Source organism: Oikopleura dioica, chromosome 1 (assembly GCF_907165135.1).
Source record: "Oikopleura dioica chromosome 1, OKI2018_I68_1.0, whole genome shotgun sequence".
Classification (NCBI taxonomy): domain Eukaryota; kingdom Metazoa; phylum Chordata; class Appendicularia; order Copelata; family Oikopleuridae; genus Oikopleura; species Oikopleura dioica.
The window spans coordinates 5,061,692-5,082,822 of NC_137291.1; the positions used below are offsets into that span (position 1 = coordinate 5,061,692).

The window sequence follows — 21,131 nt, forward strand, 5'->3', positions numbered from 1 at the left end:
AAAGTAAAAAACATGCTCAGAGTTTGCGCCATCAGATGGTGCTCGACGCGCGGGATAATCCCCAAGCCAAGTTTACTTACTGCAAAAGTAGAGATGTATTAATTAATCATTTACAAAAACAAAAAAAAAGAGAAAAGAAAAACATGAAAAGATAAAAATAATAGAAGAATCGAAAAATGACGCAAAATGACAGTAAATCGACTGAAATGCCCCCAGCTGAATATCAAGAGGCACTCAAATGCTTGCCGATTTATTTTCTTGAGGAAGATTGTGAGTTTTTGAGTCGAAAAAATGGATGGTGTCACGAATCGACAAAAAATCTCGACAAATTTTGCGTCAGCGGCTTCTCGGCTGCTGATTGGCCTGGAAGCCAAATCAAGGTTTCTGATTGGTTGAAAATTTTCACGTTAATTTGTCGGGATTTTTTGTTGGATCCATTTACCGAGAAAAAATGATGATTTTATTTTTTTTCAGCAACGAATGAGTGGGACTTGAATTTCGACGTCAGATGGCAGGACTATCTGGTCGCCTTCATCATCTCCTTCCTCTTCTTGATTGGCTTCATCGGTCATGCAATAGTAATCCGCTCCCTCTGTTCCTCGCGAAAACAAACTTGGACGCAGACAATGGTCAAGTAAGTCGACTCCTCCTTGATTTCAATAATTCAAAAAATAATTGATTCAGAATCAACTCTGTCTTTGCCATTTCATTTCTGATCATTACGACTCCGACAGATTTGAAGGTTCTCCTCAGCCAGATTATTCTCAAGGTGAAATTATTTTCATCGATTTTTGATGATCGAGTATTTTTTATAGCTTCCAAAAACGACGCTTCTGAGCAGAATCGGATGCAAGTTGACGATGTACTGGGTAATCAGAGCAAAACATAGGGCAGCGGGTTAATTATTAATCAGGTGCTCGTCTGTAGTGGTGTCAGTATTTTTTCAAACACGATGATGGTCGTTGACAGGACAATGGGCATCAAGAATCCGATGATGCGCGCCAGATTGGCTGCTTCGAGGAAATACAAAAGTAGGTCAAAATCTGGTCGGATCGAAAAAAATCTGATTGGCCGAAATTTTTTACAATAACAATGGATCGAACTAACAAAAAAACGTCAGAAAAATCGCTTTTCGATCGAAAAATTTTTTCCTGAAATCTGATTGGCCGAAATTTTTTTTACCAAAAATCGAATCGAAAAAGAGCAGCAAAAAATCGTTTTTTTTTTATCAAAATTTTTTCTGAAATCTGATTGGCCGAACCGCTAGATACGAGAATCTGATTGGCCGATTCCACCCACTTCCCCATATTTTCGATCTAACCCAATTTTTTCTGCGAGTTGTTTTTCAGAAGTAACTTGTTAATTAAGCGTGTGTATTTATCTTCGTCGCCGTGAGCCCGCTGATCACCGCCTCTCCAAGTTTGTTTCTGTATGCGAAAGAGGGATAAACTGCTCCAACTGGCAGCTCAGCTCTGTTGAGTAAAATTAACGTAGCAAGTGGCACTTTGCCCTTGACCGAGTGGCGCTTAGGAGTTCATCCCGAAAAACAGAATCCCAATGCGGCGTGTGCATGCCCTTAGGCGAGTATCAAGAGTACAAACGTTACTTCGACTTGGTGACGTTTATTATTCTGATGCTCGTTCCCGCTACTGTCAGGTAAGAATTTTAATATTAAGCAATATTCAATTCTGGAAGAGTAATTAAGTTTTTGATTCGAAAGTAAAAGTCATTTTTGTCTTTTTTTCGAAAATAACTAAAAAAAGACTTGGTTGAAAACCTGTGTCCAAAACCTGAGTCAGGTTTTAAACAGCGGCTTTTCAATTAAGCTCTTCAAACCCTGACTCAGGTTTTTTACACAGGCTCTCAAATAAAATCAAAGTCTTAGTAAGAATGATCTATTTTTAATCTGTCTGGAAAACCTGACTCAGGGGCTGGAAAAATGCTCTGTAAAACCTGAGTCAGGTTTTCTACACAGGTTAAAAATAGATCATTCTGACCAAGACTCACAGAAAACCTGAGTAGAAAACCTGGGTCAGGGTCTGAATTAACAAAATTGCCTGAAATAATGATCTTTAAACCCTGACTCAGGTTTTCTACACAGGGTGCCCAACCCAGCCAATTGAGCGCCTGTCAAGTGAACTAATTGAGCTTCAGTATCGTGGCGATTATAACGATCGGCATCGCCCAGCGCGAAAAAACCTTCAGCCAGTTCGGAAATGGGGTGACAAAAAAGACAATCAAGCATGAAAAGAAGTTTGTCACCGCGCTGTATCGATACAATGTCGCGGACAGCATCTTTTACACCATCTGTCTCGTAAGTTGTCGACCACAAATTGGTTCATTTGAAGCCGGATTGAACGTTCATTCAGTCTCCAACACGATCGCTGGAGATCTTCGGCCCGTACGCGTCGACTTGGGTGGTGGAGAATATTTTGACTTGGATGATTTATGTTTCGAGGGTGCTGCTGGTTTCTTACTTTGCTTGTACGCCGATTTTGTACAGTCTCTTCTTCGATATGAAGATCAGAAAGGTCAGGACGAGAAAATAAGCAAAAAATCAGCATTTTTTTGAAGAAAAAAGCGACTGATCCAAATTCTTCTTATTCAACTTCAGCTACACTCAATGGTGCCTCGCGGAATTCACATCTGATAGAGAAGAAGATTCCCCTTCAAAGAAGCTCTTGTGTATTTTGACTAAAACATTGTAAAAATAATAAACAAGGAAAAAGACATTGCTTTCTAATCAACAAATCATTTATCCAAACAAGTTTCCAGCGCTTCAAAAATTACCTCAAAAGCAAAATCCCCAACAAGAAAATTTCAGAGATAAATCCGAAAAATGCCCGGAGACTGGTCGATTTTTGAGAAATCGGCTACTTTCGGGGCATTTCTTCTCTCCCTAACCCTAACGCTTGATGTTTTATAGAGGATGAAGAAGATGAAAATGATGATTCTAGTGAAGGAGATGATCCAATTGAGCCTGAGCTTGATTGCAGGAACGGTTTAAAAAGAGAGGAATAAGAGGATGATTGCTGAGTCAGGGTTTAATGAAAGCCCCTTTAGACCCTGACTCAGGTTTTCAACATAGGCTGCCGAGCCTTAATTCAATCAAATCCTATTTCGAACCCGTAAAAGATGCAATTCAAAGCCAAAAAACTGCTCGAGCTGCAATTCAAAATGCCTGGCCATCAACGGCCGAAGAGTATCGATGGAATTCACCTGCCCCGAAACTGGCTTCACTCAAACCTTCACCAACCAGAAATGCAACAGAATTAGAAAAATGAACATGAGCGAAAATTGTGGAACACTGAGCTGTGCCTGTGCTGCAGAATTGACTGTGGCAGAGACTGGAAAAGGAATGTCTTTTTGTTTCAAACAGTGTTTAGGATATATTTTCAACCCTAAATCTTCACTCTAGAATCTTCTTTCGGAGCTCAAAAACCTGTGTAAAAACCTGACTCAGGGTCTCAAAAAGGTTTTTATGAAAAGACAGGACCCTGACTCAGGTTTTAACACAGGTTTTTGAGCTCACAATTCATTAGAAAAAAATATATGACTGTTAGTTTTTCCATTTTTCAAAACCAATATATCCTCAGTTTCAATCGAAACTTTTCCTGCTTCGAAATCAGCATAAAAATCTTTCCAAAAGTACTTTAAAATTTTCCCTGTTTTTAAGAATGATTTTAACTGAATCCTTACAGGTACCAAATTCGAATGCACCGCGGCGAAAAAGAAGCCTACTTACCGAGTCTACTGCGACGCCAACAACGACAATCGATTCAACTTGGGCGAGACGAATCAAGAGCGAAAAGTCAAATGCAAACGGGGAGCGATCAAAAGAAATCCTTTCAACTTGCAATGTTAATAAAAATATTCGAAAGACTCTTGCTTGTTTCTTAAAAAAATGAGTAAAAATCGCAAATTGATTAATAAAATATTAGCGATCGACGATCGTGGATTTGTTTTTCCTCAAATATCGTGACGAGACGCGTTAAATTTGTTTCCTGTAAAGTTTACAGTTGTAACAGTTGTTACAGTGTAAACTTACTGCTTACGATCAGCGAATTATTATGACTTAATCTTTCCTCAGGCACCAAGTGCTTTTCATCTCAAGCCTTTTCTTGTATCGCCACCTTGCGGTGCATGCCTCGACCGTCGCGTGCTCATAATACAACCAGACGGTTTAATTGAAAAAAAGCGAGATGAAGGTTTGTAGAGAGGATCGTTTGCAAAGAGAAAAAAATGTTCGATTCAAGCAACAAAAAATGCAATTTTAGAAGCTGTTTTCCCTCTTTGCCAGCGCAAGTGCCGCTTATTCCTACGAAACGACCGAGCCATATACGACATCGACTTCGATTGTCAGTACTACCGAGAGATTCACCGACTGCGGGGGCACCATCAAACAACCAACAACCTTCTCTTCTCCCGATTTCGGCTCCGAAAACTACCAGAATTTCCTGAGCTGCACCTGGAACATCTCTCTTCGCGGCGTCGCTGGATTCTGGATCGTGCCAAAGACTTTTGACATTGAATCTGTTAGTTTTTGGTGGGCAAGTTATCCAGACTACTTGAGCACACTTCCTAAATGCGCGTTCGACCATGTGAAAGTGATTGCAAACGAGGTGGAAAGCAACTTCTGCGGGAGCAACGCCGGTGACCGAACTATTGGCGACGAAGAAAAAGGAGGTAAAGAAGGAGGAAAATGGGTGCCTGATCTTGTGAATGTGAGCGAAGAAGGCTTCCCAAAAATGTTTGTCCTTGGCAGTCAAGCAACTGTCAGCATGTTCACCGATTTCTCGAATGAGAATACAATCGAATTTCCTGGAAATGATTTTAAGGGCTTTGAGTTTGAGCTCATTGAAGCTGATCGACTAGATATTATTGAACATCACTTTGGCGTAAGTAAAACATCATGAAAGAAAAATACAAAATGATTTTTTTAGAGAATCGCAGCTTCCCTCGCTGACGGCAAGAAATCGGGCCGATACGTGAATCGATTCCAAAAAGTCCTTGAAAAAGCTCGAGCTTCGTCCACTGGCGAAAACTGCTACGAAGAAAACGGCTTCGGAGCCTCTGACTCTTCCGATGATGTCCAAGTTTTCGACGAGAGCGACATGTGCACTCTCAATTCTCAAGTGAACGCGGCGCTCAACAGCTGGGCGAGAAACAACGCCTGCGACGGTCGAGGCAAGGTCTATCGACAGATCATTCGCGCTGCTCGAAAGATCAGAAATTTTTACAATTCTGTCAATGACTGCTGAATTCGCGAAATAAAAAATCCAAGAAATATTCTCTTCATTTTTGATTGTTTGCGATTTGCACGAGGTAAAGTGAATGAGTGACACTTTCAGAATAATAGAGAAAAGAAGGAGCTGACTCAGGATCTCAAGTCAACGCCTTCTCCAAAGTCCACTTTCCAAGTGCAGTTGTGATTTTTGTAGTGCCAGGGCTCTGTATCGAAATCAGGAGAAGTAATGACTGTGTCTGAGTTGATCTCTCCGCCGCAAGTTCCTTCGAATTCTCGCTCATGCGGCATGAGTCATGCCCGGCGAGGACCGAAATAGGCAGAAAATATAGGCAGCTTCATTCTTCTTCTTTTTTTTCGATTGAAAGTTTATTCTAGCGACAGAAGCGGGTGTCAATCTTGCTTGAAAACTCGTGTCAACTCTCTGCCGCCCCGGATGGAATTTTCTCGGGGACTTGAGCCACGTCCCCTTTTTTAAAACTTTTTGGCAGGGAATGATGATGAAGGAGTTTCTTTATTAGGTCAAGTACGAAAGAAAAATCTTGTCAGAAACTTTTGTTGGCAGAAAAGCTGAATTGATCGTGATGTTCTCTCGATTTTTGACATCGAAAAAGCTTGATTAAAAAAAGTCAGAATTTTTCATAAAAAAACAAACCTGTTTTCAAAAAGAAGAACGTGAGTTTCAGAAGTGCCTTCTTCCTCAAAATCATCGTTTTCGATGCTCCAGTTTTTGCTTTCGAAGATGTCCGTTATTTGCCAGAAGTCAGAGCGCAGTCCTTGAATGACAGTGGCGTCTTTGTTGAAGAAGTCGAAAACGGTGATGTTTGTCTTTTTTGCGTGATCGACGAGATTCTTAAAAATCGATGAAGAGAAAAGTCTTTTTTTTTTGTACCTTTCTGGAGCATTTTGTTTGAAAATCTCTGTTAGTCTTGTCAACAATATGCAAAAACCAATCCGGAAACTTCTCTTTTACATTCTAAAACCCTCTTAAATCCTCTTATCTCCCCGTTTTCAAACCCAAATGATTTCTTCAGAGCAGAGGCAATTCAACAATCCATCTTCGTTTCTCAAAATCCCCGCTGTGCACTGACAGTTTCTCGCTTTTTGAGAAAATAAAACTGAAAATAAAACAAAAAATATGAAGAAAATTTTCATTTTTAAAGAATGCGAAGATGCGCTTTGATTCTTTTCGGTTTTGAATAAAGGGAAGGGTCTCTTGAGAGCTTGATCAATGAAGAGCCACAGTTTTGCTTCTAGTCTTATGTTGAGTAAACTTTTATTGATAGTAACAGAAATCGTCGCAGCCTTCTGCACAGGAATCTGGATCGGATTCGAAGATAATCGGCCGATAACAGCTTCCTTCATGCTCGTTAATAATCATCGATGATGTTACGTTCTGACCATCCCACATTGCTCTCTCGACCTTACTGACCGATTTTTCAAAAATGAGATTCTTTATACATATTTTTACCGGGTTTCATATCCGCCAAAAACAAGAAAATAATCACCCAAATATATTGAAGACGCAAAAGGAAAATTCTTAAAAATAATAGCCAAAATAATAAAATTGATTATTGTTTACTGAAAGCAAAACACCGACTTTTGTCCACTGATCATTTCGAAAGAGATAAACATTTTTCGTATTAGTCCATTCGTCGTAATCATACAATAATCCACCAATTGTAAGAACTCCATTTGAGACAGACAGACAAGTATGATCAGAAATCGAATGAGGATGAGGAGTTGTATCTTGCCAACCGCTTATTTTCATGTAAAAGCAAATATCTTTTTATGAATCACCTTGAAGTTAGAATTTCTACACGATTTGAAGACGGATAAAAAGAACCAATAATCATCGGGGCATTTTCAAGTTCTACCATGCAAGAACATTTATGAGTGATTTGTGTCGAACTTATAGATTGAGATCTTTCTCCGTCAAAGCTCTCGCAATCAGCTGAGAAACCTCTACATAAAATAACTGACTCAGTTCCAGCAGAAACAGTCGCGAGGGATCCGTCAACAGCGTCGAAAAAATATACAAGTTCGATTCCAGTATTGATAATCTTACAGCCAGATAATTTTGAAATCTTGAATTTTTACTCAAATCGATATCGGACCTTGACAGAGCTTTCACCTTTTTTCTTTGACCTAAGAATGATCCAAAAAAGTAAACTTCTCCTTTAAAAATTGCATGACCAGACGCAAAAAGATATCCATTATACTCCAAAGGAGACTCATAATGTCGTTTTTCCTTTAACTCTCGTCAAAGAATGATAACATTTTGGCCAACCTTGAAACTTCCATCAGCAGAAATCAAATAACTGAAATTTGGTAAATCGAGGTATCTGTCCCCCTGGCAAAGCACTGTCACATAAGGCTGGCATTCGAAACCGCAATCACAAGAACAGCCCATCGGACAATTTTCCATGCATGGGCAGAAGCTCTTTTCTTCTTCAAACACATCATAGCAACCATCATAACAAGTCTTATTAGTCGTACAGGATTCGAAACAATCGTCCAATCTTCTCCGCGCCTCTTTAAGGCACTGTTTGAAATACTGGTCATTCTCAGGGCTTTTACAGCTGCAAATTGGATTCGCGCAGCTCTGGCAGCCGTTTGGGCAGAGCTCGTCACACGGGCAAGCTCGGTAGCAATCTTAAAAACATCAGCGAATTTCAGCAAAGACCGCTGGTTACCGGTCCATTCTCCAGCGCATTGGCGCTCGCAAGAAGAGCTAAAACAGCCATCTTTACATTTGATCCATTTTTCAAAGCAGTCTTCGTCGCATAATTCGCCAAGATCAGCATCACTTCGGTTGAAAAATATTTGATTGTCTCTTCAAAAAGTACTCTCTTTTACTTACGGACAAGACGGATCAATCCTTCGTCTCGATTTTTGAACCCCGGGTTCCAATTCTGGCTGAGCGAGAGCGTTAAAACTAAAAAGCGACAAAATGCACCTCATTTGAAAAGTCTCTTTTGCAAAACAACTCGAGTTTCCAACCACAATTCTCATGCTTGATATTTGCCCATGCTTGAGACCATTTGCATTTGCAGTAATAATAATTTCCTACAGGAACTTTCAAGGAATCGGTGTTCAGAGCCTTATTTTTAATTTTGACGCGGCAAAGATGACAAAAAAAAAGCTTATAGATGCGAAAAGACTATGATCATCCTAAATCAGAATATTTCAATTCTTACTGACCCACTTTCGTATAGAAGTGAAAACCGTAAGATGGCTAGGCTGGCATAATTAGGACCGGAGATGGCTTGACCCGGGCTGGCTATTATGTAGGATCATTTCCCGTCTCCCAAAAGGGGATTAAACGCCTGACGAGTCTGTAATCGATGCTTCAGCCATACATTTTCAGACCCATTTTTTGGTATTCAGAAGAGAAGAAAATAGACTGATAGACTCTACCAAGGTAAAATATCAAATAAAAAGAAAGAGCAGAGAGCTAAAAATCAGTGAATCCAAGTTTAAAATCAACTCCCTAATCAGTCAATTTCGTCTCAATTCTTGGCCATTAGGAGACGTCGTATCGATAATATTCGCGACGCGTTAATGACGAGCTGAAACGAGACGGGAGCTTTTCCAGCCATTAGCTTTTCCAGCCGTTAGCTTTTCCAGCATATTAGAATTTCCAGCAAGGCTGGAAAAGCTAACGGCTGGAAAAGCTAATGGCTGGAAAAACTTCTTTCTGATTGATATTTTTCTAATGAAAATATAGTTTGATAAATAAGTACTATTTTTATTAAAAATGTATTTACTTTGTGAAATATCATAATTAATTAATAATCGTCGATTAATATAAGAATTATCGAGAGATCGTTTTCAAAGGAGGTCAGGATTCTTGGTACTCCTTTTTCCGAGTTTGATACTGGAGTAATGCTACCCTTTTTGCCACTGATCCCTTTGAAGGGATTAGCGCCCGACGCCGGAGCCACTTTCCGCCCAGAGCGAGAGTTCGAAAAGTCCGAAAGTCGAAAGTGACAAAAAGGTTGAACATTACTCGCAGTACAAAAATTGGAACAAGGAGTACCAAAAATCCCGACCTCCTTTAACCCTAGCCGGCCAAAAATGATTTTTCTCGGATACCGGTCAAGATACTCCATATTTGGCGCCAGAGATTTACCCGCAAATAAGACTATACAAATGATAAAGGTCAAATTATATGTCTTTGGGGAAATAGATTAAATCCTGCCTATCAAGATGCAATAGAAAAAACCGCTCCAGAATGAGTTTCTTAGAAATTATACGTTAAATATTGTGAGGTACTTGGAAATGAGTAAAAACCTGCTCCATATTTGGAGTACCTTGACCGGCTAGGGTTAAAAACGATCTCTCGATAAATTTCATATTAATCGACGATTATTAATTAATAATGAATCATTATTAATGATATTTCAATCCAGGTGATACCGTCCGCTTTGAAATGACCTGGTGGAGAATGACTTGCTTATTTAACTGCCAGGTACTAGAAAAGAGGGTCTTTAAGGGTCCCTAATAGAGTTGAGGTACCAAATTCAAAAAAGTAATGCGGTGCGAAATTTTTATTTTTTCTGAGCTTCAATTTGCGCCCTTAACCTTCCCAAGATCTCAATCCAGTCAAAAGTTATTGATTCCCAACCTAAAAAAAAACGCGTCTAAGTAAATACACTTTTTAATAAAAAAAGTACTTATTTTATCAGTTTATATTTTCATTAGAAAAATATCAATCTGAAAGAAGCTTTTCCAGTATATTAGCTTTTCCAGCAAATTAGAATTTCCAGCAAGGCTGGAAAAGCTAATGGCTGGAAAAGCTAACGGCTGGAAAAGCTTATGGCTGGAAAAGCTCCCGTCTCAGCTGAAACGGCTCATTCTTCGAAAATACGCTTTGGACGTGGCTCAATGCAGAACAGTGATCTGCTTTGTTTTGCCTGAGAGTACGGAAAGTAGAGATTACTTTCTTCGCCCACTCAGAATTGCGTTTCAGAGCAAGAAAAATAAAGCATTAACACTTGCGGGCATATTTATCGAGCGTTTACGTGTCGCGTTTTGAAAGTGATTGACGGTGTCAATTCCGGAACAGCTAGAAATTAGAAAGTAATTGCAATTTTAGAAAGAGGAGAAGGGAAGAGGAAAATGGAAATTACGAAAGAGGAAATGATGAAGGAAGACAAGGAAGAGAACGGAAAGAAAAAGAAGAAAAAAGTTTCTTGGTGCAAGTAAGCGAAAAAAATAATTTTTTTGAGACAAAAATTTATCAAAGAAACACCCTTAATTAGATTAAGATTTATTCTCGTTTTTTTCAATAATTCATTGATCAAAAAATTATAGGCTTATTATTTTAAAACTTTTTTCATAAAAATATTAGAAAAAAAAAATAGATAAAATATTATTCAGAAATGTGTATTTATTCTCCGTTCCTTATTACAACAGAAAATGCAAGTCCCTCGACATCGACAAAATAAAAGACAAAGCGAGGGAAAAAATAAAAATCGAGCTCGACAACTTCAAGGTACCAAATTGATTTTCACGCTCCTTCAAATTCCAGCAGCGGAACGAAATGGAAGTTCACCACCAAAGCCGTGAAAACACGTCTTTTTACTATCCTCTCCAAAATCCTCATCACAGCCATCTTGGAAGAAATACTTGATAAAAATATAATTTTAGGACCGAAGAACATCGCCAAAATCAATCGAAGATTTTCTCAAGCTGTAAACATCTTTAAAAACAAAATAAATTCCTAAAAATGAGAAAATAGTCGCTTGACGGGGATAACCTCTTATCTCACGGCACGTGAGTCACGGGTAAAATTTAAACTGTGAACATATCATTTTCTTATTGATAGCAAATTTAGCAAAAATAATTGAGAACTTGAGCCTAGGAAGTTTTTTCAAGAAAGAATCAAACAAGAGGTGTTAATGAATGAAATTAAATTTTCCATGGAAACAAAAGATCAAAAGCGCCGTCAATTTGCACGAAGAAAAATGAAAAATGAGCCACTTTTCCAGAACGAGAGAAAAGAAGGAGCTACTCATTTCCGGGAAAAAGCCGGTTTGTTAAAATAGATTCTCTGTCAAGCTTTTCAATCAAAATTACCGTATAAGTGAGTAAGCTCTGGATGAAACCAGGCAGAAAAAAGGCCTGGTCCCTGGTGAGTAGATATGCTTTGGTGGATTTCTTAGCACGGACAGGCTATTATAGTTGAGCAGATGTTTGAAGAGGGGCTTTTGAGTGTTGTTTCTCAAACTATTCACAAACCGCTGGTCAATTCAATACAACCATTTTCAGAGTTTTATCAGAAAGAGAAGGAGAAAGTCGGTGCTTCTTTGATTTTCCGGGAAATTGGCATTTTCGAATATTTAAATGAAAATTTGACCCATTTTTACTAACAAAAATAAGTCATTTTGGGTGAAAATTTTTGCGAAAAATTTTCTTGGAATTTAATTTTTTCGGTTCAAAAGTGAATAAATCAAAGTCTTAACTTTAAGTTTTCAAAGTAAAATAAGGGTGTCATAATGCAAATTTGAATAGAAAAAGCTGCTGCAAAATGGCGATTATTGATGTCTATACTCTTAAAAAAGGACCTCTAAATTGAAAACAAAACCGATAGTCCTTCGTTTTTGTCCTAGTAAAAATCACTTGTTGAAAGAAAAAAACCGAAAAATCGGATCTTCGGCGGCCGTAAAAAACGCCGAGGAATGTAAGCGGGAAATTGTAAAACGCATGTGCGGCGCCGCAATCAGACGATTTTACGATTTAGTGCACTACTGCTCCTCGATCACGCTCCAAATCGCTTTTGACCGGCCAAGCGCAAAAATCAGAGACTATTTAACTGTTCACCAGTTCCGTTTTTTTTCACAAAACAACCAGTTCTTTTTAGAAAATCTAAAAAGAAAAAATACTTTTCAGAAAACTTTTTTCGTTAAAAAAGCGTGGAAAATGGGAGACTGGAAAACTGGACTTTTCGGTTGCATCACCAAGCCGGGAATCTGCTGCTTGAGCTGCTTTGTTCGACCGCTTGTTGCAGGTAAAATTCTAGAGATTGAAATTCGATTTTTTTCTGAGGACTTTTTCTCCTTGAAGACCCCCCTTCCGCTGGAAGAAAATGATAAAATGCTTTTTGACTCGGCAAACCTGAGCAAAGAACCTGAGTCAGGGTCTGCTAGATTTTTTTTTTCAAGAATCATTCAGACCCTGACTCAGGTTTTCTACGCAGGTTTCCGAGCACAGGTAGAACGAGATTTTACTTTTTTTAATTTAAAGAATAATTTAATGAAGAATTCAATTTCAGGAAAAAACGCGGAAAGCATTGGTGAAAACGGCGTGCTCTGGGCGATCGCCTCCTTCATCCCCTGCGGCGCCGCTCTCCTCCGAGGCCAGATTCGAAAGAAGAACGGAGTCAGCGGCGCGATGTGGTCCGACTGCCTCCTCCACTGGTGCTGCCCTTGCTGCGCTTCTGGCCAAGGTAAAACTTGCAGTAGATGTTGAGGAATTGAAAAATTAACGACGCTGAAAATGACCCCTTTTGTCGCGCTAAATAGCCGTCTGACCTTTTTAAATTCTAGAGGCGATGCAAACCGGCGCGCTCGACTACCTCCTCGAAGACGAAATGCTCGACAAGGCGACGAAAAAATACAACCAGGAAATCACCAGAACCTAACTTATCCGACCTTACTCCTCGATGTCTCCACTCTTCGCTAAATTTTACCAATTTCCTGCTTTTTTTTTAAATTTTGCTTGCTATTTTTGGCGCTGAAATTATTTTCCTTTTGAAATCAAATTTTATGCTACTCTTTGCACTTGAAAAATGATTTTATCAATAAAACATAATTTCTTACTAAAATTGGTTTTTATTTTCTACGTTGGAATGAAAGTGAAGGCCCCAAAAGAGGGTTTGCGTGAGAGAACTGGGTTTTACTTATCGTGACAGGAATCGGAGACGGCGATTAAATACGGACGGTAGGAGACAAAGAGGCGCAGCAGTTCGGAGAGAAAGAAGTTAAGCTCCTAAAAAAGTGATGATTAAGGCTCTTTGTGAAGGAGACTTACAGAGAGCTTAGACATTCATTTCGTCTTCAGGAAGACCCAACCTCTGCAATCTGAGCCTGCGTAGTTCCTGTCTGAGCTCCATTTTTTCTTCGCGATGGCGTCGGCATTCTTTCTCAAGTCGTTCGATCTAATACAGTGAAGACTCAAAAATTGGCCGGTTTTCAGATCCAGATTTCCAAAAAAGCGGCCAAATTTTGAGTTTTTCGCCGAGTAGCCAAGTTTCCCCTTCAAAAAAGCAAAATTTCGAATTATTCGAAAATAGGCATTATTTACACATTTTTAATGAATTTAATTCAAATATTTTCTTGTTTGAAGTCATTTGTATTAGAATTTTGTAATTTAAAATGAATGAGACACTTTTAAAAAGCAAAAAATGATCAGAAATATCATAATTTGGGCTCATTTTTGATACAATTTTTTAGATTTTTTAAAAAGCGGCCAATTTTCGAGTCCATTTCAGGTTCATGAATCAGTCAATTTCGACCGAAACCGGCCAAATTTTGAGAAGGCAAATTTTGAGTTTTCACTGTAGTATAATTAGTATTTGATGAATAAAATATCATTAATAAGAGCTTATAAAAAAAATTCATCAAAAATAGAAAATTAATTTTCAATACAAAAAGCCAATTTTGGACAAAATTTTCCAAACCATCAAGAAAAATTTCTGACTAAAAGATTTTCCTTTTAGTTTAAAGTCAACAATTTAAAAAAACGAAAAGACTTACTTGATTTCTTTGGAGTTCAATTTTGTCAAAATATTTATCCAATTTATCGTTGTACTCTTCAGCGAGTCTAAAAAAATTAAAATCAAGAGCAATGACAAATAATTAAAATTTGTTGTTTTATTTATTACCCTTTGAGTGCTCTTAAGTTCCATCGGTTTATCATCAGCAAGAGTTTCGTTGGACAGAAAATGGCAACGGCAACCAGTGCGGCAAAGGCCAGGAATCCATATATCATATATTTATGATAAATGGATACCTCGATTTTTTCGGGGCAATGCATTGAAATCATCGGTATTGTACTGTCTGTACCTGAATCAGATACCGTATCAGCAGAAAACAAGAACATTCTTAAAATTTTTGTCTTGACCGACTCCTGCAATTTTTAAATACTTTGACGATCATAATTTTTAAAAATTACCACAATAACAGGCTTTTTAACGTTCTTGAATCAAAAGAGAATAAAAAAAAAACATTATTAGACCAGAAGAAATAAAAAATTAATAGAATGCCTGACCCTCTCTTGAACAGAAAATCCAGGGTTTCTCTTTTTTACTGCAATCTCTCGAAAAAATTTCGGCGGAATGTGTCAAAAATTTGACTTTTCTTCGAATGAAACGAGCGCTATTCGCAAATCTGCAAGCGCCATCAAAATTCAAATCAGATTTGCCATCTTTTCAGTTGCTCGAAAAATCCCGCAGCAATTTTGGAATTTTTAAATCGAGCGAAAATTAAAAAAAAGAAATATCTTCGTTATAAAAAATATACAAAAATAAATGAAGGCCATAAACTTATTAGTAAACAAATAATTAAGATTTAGTTAAAAAGAAACTCTTCGTTGTTTTCTTGATGATGAAGAGTAGAATCCCCAGTGCGCATCAGGTGGTCAATGCGTGGTTCTAGCAACAGTAAGATTTTCATGCAAATTGGAGACAACAACGACTGCTGAGCCAAAGAACGACAACAAGACAAAGAAGAACTCGGAGAACGACAAAAAAACGCCTTCTACGATTTGGTGCTGTTACTCTTATCCATTCAATTAGAAAAGGAGCGAAAGCACCACAAAGTTTAAAAAAGCTCTCTCAAGTGGTCAGCACCGTTTCTCCAAATGTCACGTGACGGGAAAGACCTTTTGAACAACTAGGGGCTTAGGCACACTGAATTACTTTCAGTTCTTCTCTTTTATAACGCTAGAATTGATCAAAAATCGGTATATATTTTATTTACAAACAAGATTCGTTTCCCCTTCTTTCAAGTCTTCTTTTTCTTGAAAAAAGAGCGATAATTACAGTCAGAATAAAAATCATTTTACAAAAGCAAACTCAAAGTTCAATTTTCGGCTTCGTATTCAGACGATTCCTCAAAATCCTCAGCAATTTCGTCAGCTTGATTTTTCTTCAACAACTCGCCGGACTCGCAGTCGACTCGTTTCAAACGGCTTCCAGTTTTGTTGAATTTGATCTTTTTCACTTCGCTTGGGTCGATTCCGTTCTTTTCAATCGAGTTCTTTTGCCTTGAAAAATTTGCTTTGAAAACAAGGAGGATTTTTTTTCTTACTTGCGAACTTGAGCGGCGAAAACTTGCTGAGATTTTTTGATCAAGTGGCATCGTTTTCGCTTGAAAAAGCAGCGGCTTCGGAAACTCCAGATTTTGCCAGTCAGTTCTTGATCTTCCATGTTTTTCACTCGGCCGCAGATCGATGAACTTGGCTAAAAAGGGGATGAAAATTTTAATATTAAATGAGATTCTACCTCTGCAAAATCGTCGCAATTGATTTCTGAGCAAAGATCTGGAAATTTTTCGTCGAGTTCGTGCATCGTTTCTGAAGCTTCATCTCCTCCTGCCATTCCCACGTCCATGAGCATTCCACTAACTGCGGAAGAATTGTTCTTTTTAGGATTGTTTTTTGCTCGTTTTGCTTTTCGCCAGGCAACTCGTTTTTCGTAGCGAGAAAGCTGCTTTTCGGCCTTGATTTCGTCTTGATTTTCTTCTAGAAAGGGAGAAAAAGCGGGAAAGGAGATGAAAAAACTCACCTTGGGTGGAAACAACTTGACTTCGAGCGTTGATAAGCGATTGCTTTCCTTTCGCTTTTTTGCGGTTGATTCGGTGTTGAATTCGTTTTTCTCGGCGGGCCTTTGCTTTTTCCATTTTGCTTCGATTCCCTCCTGAAAAAGCTGATACTGCGAGGACTCAATTCGGTTCTTACCGGATCGATCGAGTCCATTGCCAATTTGAGGCCTTCGTTTTGATTCTAGCGCTTCGTGGAAAGCATGGAAGGGGTCGGATTCGCAAACTCCATCGTGTTCGATTTCAATCTTTTTCTTTTTCGGCTCGAAACACAAGGCAGAAAGAAAGTGGCACTCGTTGAAGTACGTTACATCATCGCTTCCGCAAACTGGCTCGTAGTGCTCTCTAGAAAAAGAGGATGAGGAAGGGGAGGAAAAGGGGGAGGCTTACTTGGAAGAGGGGCATTTTTGAAACTTTCCATCAACGAATTTTGGGTAAGCATCGATGCACTTGGGGTTTTGAGTCGGAGCAGGAGTCGTTGAAGCTTGAGTGGTTTGCAACATCGTTGTTGTTTCTAGTGCTTAGGTGAAAAATGTAAATTCTAGAGCTCTATCTACCGATTTCTTCTTCCTCCTCTTCATAATCTCCTCCTTCTAGAGCTGCATCAAACAGAAACAGCTGATCAGAGTCAAATTCGTCTTCGTACTCGACATTTACAGTTATCACGTGATCGTCGCTAGAATTCGTTTAAAAACTCATCAACGATCCTCCGCTTACTTGACTTGGAAAAGCGGCGAATCATAATCAGGCTGGTCCTTGTTCCAGTCCGGATCTTTCGCCTCCATGTATTCATCGTAATCGTCATTGTGAATCGTTCGATGGCAAAAGCCGTGGTGGAGGATTTGAAGATCGGGGGAGTCGGAGCATTTTCGCTCCGTCAAGACGCAGCTGTTCGGGTAGCTGTTTCCATCGGTTCCGCAAACTTTTTATTGGCTTTTTTTTTCTTTCAAAAAAGATTTGGTCGCCTGTGATTGGCTGCTTCGAAAAATTATGGCTTTTGATTGGATGATACGAAAAAATCCGGGTTTTGATTGGCTGACGGGAAAATTTCTGGCTTTTAATTGGCTGATGCGAAAAAATCTGGCTTTTGATTGGATGAGGAACCCAGGCCGAAAAAGGTATCATGAAGCAAATTTTTCAGAAAAAAGCCATTCCTGGAAGCAAGTTGAGAGTGCATCCCCTTAAGCACTCCGTATCTGCCCTGGCGATTCCCGCGTACGCGGCCGCTTTGGCGCTCGGCTCTTCCGCTAACAAAAACAAAATTAAACAACTTTAAACTCAAGCCAAACAAATTGCGGCGAATCAAGAAACCTTCAATTTCTTCTTCCACGACCGAATCCATCAGCATTCCTTCTCCCTCGTAGCCCGAGCAGTCTTCTCCGTCGCAGCAGCTGCCGAAGTGCTCGAAGAAGACTTCTTCGCCTTCGCATTGTTTTTGGAAGATGGCGCATTCGTTGTTGTAGGTTTGGCCGTCCGTAGCGCAGACTTTGCTGCCGCGGGTTTTGTTGCATTGGACGGGGCACAAATGCTGAAGAAAAATTTTTAACAATAAAACGGCTGGGCTCGCCAACCTGAGTCATGTTCCAAAAATGGAAAGCCGCATAGCGGCTTTTTTAAAAACGAAGCCGCAAAGCGGCTTCGCCAGAAATTCAATTTCATCTATTTTTCAAATTTTTAGAGCCGCTTCGCGGCCTTCTTTCGAGAAAAGCCGCTACTAATCCTTACCGTTATTCTCGGCTCTTCAACCTGAGTGAAAACCCGAGTCAGGGTTTTGCAAAAGCTTTAATAAAAGCCGGGTAGCGGCTTTTCTTTTAAAGAAGCCGCGAAGCGGCTTTAAAGGCAAAGATAAGATTGAGATTGTAATTTTGGCGAAAATTACGCGGCTTTTAAAGAAAAGCCGCTACGCGGCTTTTAATCAAACTTTTGCGAAAGCCTGAGTCAGGTTTTCCACACAGGTTGAAGAGCCGAGAATAACGGTTCCATTTTTAAAAATCAAAAAATCACAGAACACGCGAGCGTGAAATTCTCAATTTTCGAGAAAAGCTCGCTGACATTTTCGAACACGAAAAGTCGAGTTCCGCTTTTGAACTTACTTTCTGTTCGAGCTGAGAAATGTTGATTGAATCGAGGTGCTTGCTTTCTCCCTCGCAAGCTCCATTCGCAACTTTATGAACGACGACTCCGGTGACGCATTTGTAGTGTTTGAAGACGCACTGGTTGGCGTAGGTGACTCCGTCGCTGCCGCAGATTTCGTCGACTTTCTCTGGCGCGTTTTCGACTCTTTCGCAAATCTTAAAAAATTTGCTATTTGTTGTTGAGTCATTTTAACGCTATTAACATCTTTCCTCTTTTTTTTCGCCCGTTTTGCGGTTACAAAATTAGTTCCACTTACGCTGAGCACTTTTTAGAAATCCTAGTCTCTTTCCTCTTTTAAAATGAACCTTAACCCGTTAACAGGGCAGTTGGCTTTTGCCTGAGCAAAAGCCCGTCTATGATTGATGGAAATCGTGGATCCGGGCATGTGATTGGCTACTCATTTCCACGCCTGTGAACGGGTTAAGATCAGAGTTGCTAATTTTGCTTTATTTTCGCTGATCTCAGCGACGAGAAAAATTCTCTGAGCTGAGCCGAGCTGAGCTGGCCTATTTCGGAGCTCATTGAGCTGAGCTGCTCTTTTTCAGAGGTCACTGAGTTGAGCTGAGCTGGGTGAGCTAAAATGAGCTGTTTTTGACTGTTTTTTTAGTAGAAAACTTGTGTTAAAATCCTTGAGCTGAGCTAAGCTGAGCTGAGAATACTTCTGTGAGCTGAGCTGAGCGGAACTGATCGTGTTCGAAAATAATTGAGCTGAGCTGAGCTGAGCAGCTAAGATCATATATATAAATCACAGCAGTCGCTTAGCTCAGCTCAATTATTTTCGAACATGATAAGTTCCGCTCAGCTCAGCTCACTTAAATATCACTCAGCTCAGCTTAGCTCAGCTCAAGGATTTTAACACAAGTTTACTACTAAAGAAACAGTAAAAAACAGCTCAGTTCAGCTCAAATTCTTTAAAAAAGGTCCGCTCAGCTCAGCTCACTCAGCTCAGCAAATTTGCAACTCTGCTTAGGATCTAGCTCTAGAAAAAAGTTGCTTTAGAAAATTTCAAAATCAAGGCTTTTTTAAGGCCTTTCTGATCTTTTTGGCGGTTGTTAATAACGTTTGAAAATATGAGTTGAATTTGATTTGGCGACCGCGGAAGCAACTCAAAAATTTTTCACGCTAATTTTTAAAAATTCGCCAAATTCAAGTTTGATTTCGCTTTTTTCTTATTTTTTCTAAACTGCTCAAAAACGCCGCCCAGAGCGTGTCTGACGTCGGAGATGAATAATTTTAAATATTTCATGTCAATTATTACGAAAAAATTTGAGAAGTGGTGAAAATTTAATTTATGCCGCACGCGCGTTTCTCCTTCTTTCTCCGCGAAAAAATTGACACTGGGGATTGAAATTGAGCGCTTTTCTTACTGAAATCAAAGTTTCGAATTCTCTTTTTCGTTCAAATTAATCTGAAATTGCTAAAAAAATGTTAAATTTGTTCTTGTTGGTGCATCAAAATTTCATTGGTAAAAATTATAGAACGAAATTTCGTCCATTCATGATTTTTAAAATAAGACTGTGACACCCTTATTTATCTCATAACATAAAAATCGGAATCGTTTGAGAAATCCTAATCAAAAAAATTCCAAAATCTTAAGGGCTTCGACGTCAAATCGCTGGTGAAAAACTTCTTCCCTTTATTTGAGAGCGAAACTTTAAGGGTATCCCCGGGTTAACCATTTTTGCACTAGAACTCATTCTGAGCTATATTTTGATACCAAAATCATTTGATTTCTTAAATGTATAAAGGGAGAAATCGCTGTTCGAAAATTTCGTGAAAATTTCGACGGGAGGCTCCTTAAGTTTTGCCTAGTTTGTCCGAAAGGGATCATTCTCTTCTGTACCTTTTCATTTGGCGCACAATCTTCATCAGCCCTGCTCGAAAGCAACAGAGTCCAAAGCAATTTCATTTTCCAAGTTATTTTTGATTTTCTCTCTTTCAGAAAATAAATAAACAAGAAAAATGAAGAAAATGAAGAATTGCGCTTCTAACGAGACGCTTCCACTTTTTCGAAAAGATCAAAGCCCAATTGTCGGACGCCGCTTGCCAGCGCCAAATGACAAAAAGCCGCGCGCGAGCGCCACCTGAGATTCACGATTTTTCTTGAGATGAATGAATTGAGATGAAATTACTCTTTTTCATCCAAGAATAATCAATGTCGCTATACGGCTTTTCAAAAAGATTTTTCAGACCCTGACTCAGGTTTTAAATACAGGTTTCCGAACCCAGAGATAGACTTGGGGGATTCTTCGATGAATAAAAAGTCTTTTTTCTCTGACATCAAATATTTTTTGAAATTTAAAATTTATCGCTTCGTAAAAACCATAACTTGATCCGAGGAAAGAGCAGACCAGATTTTTTAAATCGCAAAATCATTGATTAAATAGAATAATGAACATTACTAATGTGCGTTCTAACATAGTGTAACCCATTGATCTCAGGAAAAAATCATAAATCCTAGAAGCAAACGTTGAAGCTTAAACTTCTCGGACAAACCAGGTTCAATCCAAAAACTCGGTTGACAGAAATTTCCGGCTCATCTTGAACCTTTCAAAAATTCTTCGGAATCCCAGAGCTCGCCAGGAACAAGTCCACGAACGCCAGAACTTACAGTTATTTTATCGAACTTTTCAGTTTCCCGAACCGCCAATTTACTCATATTTTCCAATGACCTTGATTTTGGGAGAGTCGAATGTGTTAACTTTTATCATAATTTCACAGCTTTTCGAAAATTTTGCAGAACAAGCCGCGAAATCGTTGAATTTGAAGAAAAATTTGCAATCTTCCCGTTATGAACTTCTCGGCTCAGAAACCTATGTTGAAACCTGACTCAGGATTCTGAAAAGCGGCTTTGCCAAAATTTTACTTCAATTTGTTTAAAAGAAAGCCGCTTCGATTTTGACTCGGCAACCTGTGTAGAAAAC

General features: G+C 39.0%; 5 protein-coding genes and 2 long non-coding RNA genes across 9 annotated transcripts; 4 read left to right on the forward strand and 3 right to left on the reverse strand.

Moving 5' to 3' along the window:
• Window positions 1-2,838: 2,838 nt before the first annotated feature.
• LOC145709044 (uncharacterized) lies at window positions 2,839-3,882 on the forward strand. Its single transcript, XR_014134875.1, has 2 exons — window positions 2,839-3,648; window positions 3,702-3,882. It is a non-coding gene; the product is annotated as an uncharacterized LOC145709044 (long non-coding RNA).
• Window positions 3,883-4,146: 264 nt separating this feature from the next.
• Window positions 4,147-5,261, forward strand: LOC145710341 (uncharacterized). The gene is made up of 3 exons (XM_081788084.1): window positions 4,147-4,208; window positions 4,281-4,898; window positions 4,944-5,261. Exons 1-3 carry the CDS (start codon window positions 4,203-4,205, stop codon window positions 5,259-5,261), a joined length of 942 nt encoding a protein of 313 aa, XP_081644210.1. The 5' UTR covers window positions 4,147-4,202.
• A 1,174-nt stretch (window positions 5,262-6,435) lies between these two features.
• Window positions 6,436-8,213, reverse strand: LOC145707863 (uncharacterized). The gene is made up of 8 exons (XM_081785449.1): window positions 8,109-8,213; window positions 7,942-8,054; window positions 7,536-7,900; window positions 7,380-7,496; window positions 7,046-7,332; window positions 6,828-7,005; window positions 6,717-6,784; window positions 6,436-6,672 (listed from the first exon to the last, which is right to left on the reverse strand). Exons 1-8 carry the CDS (start codon window positions 8,207-8,209, stop codon window positions 6,522-6,524), a joined length of 1,380 nt encoding a protein of 459 aa, XP_081641575.1. The 5' UTR covers window positions 8,210-8,213; the 3' UTR covers window positions 6,436-6,521.
• A 2,136-nt stretch (window positions 8,214-10,349) lies between these two features.
• Window positions 10,350-10,948, forward strand: LOC145711730 (uncharacterized). The gene is made up of 3 exons (XR_014135201.1): window positions 10,350-10,452; window positions 10,631-10,745; window positions 10,901-10,948. It is a non-coding gene; the product is annotated as an uncharacterized LOC145711730 (long non-coding RNA).
• A 1,138-nt stretch (window positions 10,949-12,086) lies between these two features.
• Window positions 12,087-13,076, forward strand: LOC145696982 (uncharacterized). Its single transcript, XM_081774121.1, has 3 exons — window positions 12,087-12,260; window positions 12,525-12,698; window positions 12,799-13,076. The coding sequence occupies exons 1-3, from the start codon at window positions 12,173-12,175 to the stop codon at window positions 12,891-12,893; spliced, it is 357 nt and encodes a 118-aa protein (XP_081630247.1). The 5' UTR covers window positions 12,087-12,172; the 3' UTR covers window positions 12,894-13,076.
• Window positions 13,070-14,350, reverse strand: LOC145696991 (uncharacterized). Of its 2 annotated transcripts, none has more exons than XM_081774139.1 (4): window positions 14,136-14,350; window positions 14,008-14,074; window positions 13,283-13,409; window positions 13,070-13,240 (listed from the first exon to the last, which is right to left on the reverse strand). In XM_081774139.1, the coding sequence occupies exons 1-3, from the start codon at window positions 14,294-14,296 to the stop codon at window positions 13,290-13,292; spliced, it is 348 nt and encodes a 115-aa protein (XP_081630265.1). In that variant the 5' UTR covers window positions 14,297-14,350; the 3' UTR covers window positions 13,070-13,240; window positions 13,283-13,289. The 2 variants fall into 2 exon arrangements, with proteins under 2 accessions (XP_081630265.1, XP_081630258.1); XM_081774132.1 differs by having other exon boundaries at window positions 13,283-13,507.
• An 856-nt stretch (window positions 14,351-15,206) lies between these two features.
• LOC145698565 (uncharacterized) lies at window positions 15,207-20,201 on the reverse strand. 2 transcript variants are annotated; one of them, XM_081775783.1, is made up of 12 exons: window positions 20,051-20,201; window positions 18,165-18,362; window positions 17,383-17,599; window positions 17,226-17,318; window positions 16,789-16,993; window positions 16,629-16,747; window positions 16,462-16,585; window positions 16,211-16,416; window positions 16,038-16,169; window positions 15,756-15,991; window positions 15,562-15,713; window positions 15,207-15,517 (listed from the first exon to the last, which is right to left on the reverse strand). In XM_081775783.1, exons 1-12 carry the CDS (start codon window positions 20,114-20,116, stop codon window positions 15,334-15,336), a joined length of 1,932 nt encoding a protein of 643 aa, XP_081631909.1. In that variant the 5' UTR covers window positions 20,117-20,201; the 3' UTR covers window positions 15,207-15,333. The 2 variants fall into 2 exon arrangements, with proteins under 2 accessions (XP_081631909.1, XP_081631901.1); XM_081775775.1 differs by having other exon boundaries at window positions 15,756-15,994.
• Between the last annotated feature and the right edge of the window lie 930 nt (window positions 20,202-21,131).

Coding starts and splice junctions, on each gene's coding strand:
- LOC145696991 (XM_081774132.1), bottom strand. CDS start 14,296: ATGATTTCAATGCATTGCCCCGAAAAAATCGAGGTATCCATTTATCAT. Junction 14,075..14,135: donor AACTTAAGAGCACTCAAAGG/GTAATAAATAAA, acceptor TAATTTTTTTAG/ACTCGCTGAAGAGTACAACG. Junction 13,508..14,007: donor TTGAACTCCAAAGAAATCAA/GTAAGTCTTTTC, acceptor GCTTTTTTGAAG/GGGAAACTTGGCTACTCGGC.
- LOC145707863 (XM_081785449.1), bottom strand. CDS start 8,209: ATGAGGTGCATTTTGTCGCTTTTTAGTTTTAACGCTCTCGCTCAGCCA. Junction 8,055..8,108: donor AGGATTGATCCGTCTTGTCC/GTAAGTAAAAGA, acceptor TTTCAACCGAAG/TGATGCTGATCTTGGCGAAT. Junction 7,006..7,045: donor GTAGAAATTCTAACTTCAAG/GTGATTCATAAA, acceptor CATGAAAATAAG/CGGTTGGCAAGATACAACTC.
- LOC145696982 (XM_081774121.1), top strand. CDS start 12,173: ATGGGAGACTGGAAAACTGGACTTTTCGGTTGCATCACCAAGCCGGGA. Junction 12,261..12,524: donor TGTTCGACCGCTTGTTGCAG/GTAAAATTCTAG, acceptor ATTCAATTTCAG/GAAAAAACGCGGAAAGCATT. Junction 12,699..12,798: donor TTGCTGCGCTTCTGGCCAAG/GTAAAACTTGCA, acceptor TTTAAATTCTAG/AGGCGATGCAAACCGGCGCG.
- LOC145710341 (XM_081788084.1), top strand. Junction 4,899..4,943: donor TTATTGAACATCACTTTGGC/GTAAGTAAAACA, acceptor TGATTTTTTTAG/AGAATCGCAGCTTCCCTCGC.
- LOC145698565 (XM_081775775.1), bottom strand. CDS start 20,116: ATGAAATTGCTTTGGACTCTGTTGCTTTCGAGCAGGGCTGATGAAGAT. Junction 16,417..16,461: donor CAAAAATGCCCCTCTTCCAA/GTAAGCCTCCCC, acceptor CTCTTTTTCTAG/AGAGCACTACGAGCCAGTTT. Junction 15,714..15,755: donor ATTGCGACGATTTTGCAGAG/GTAGAATCTCAT, acceptor TCCCCTTTTTAG/CCAAGTTCATCGATCTGCGG.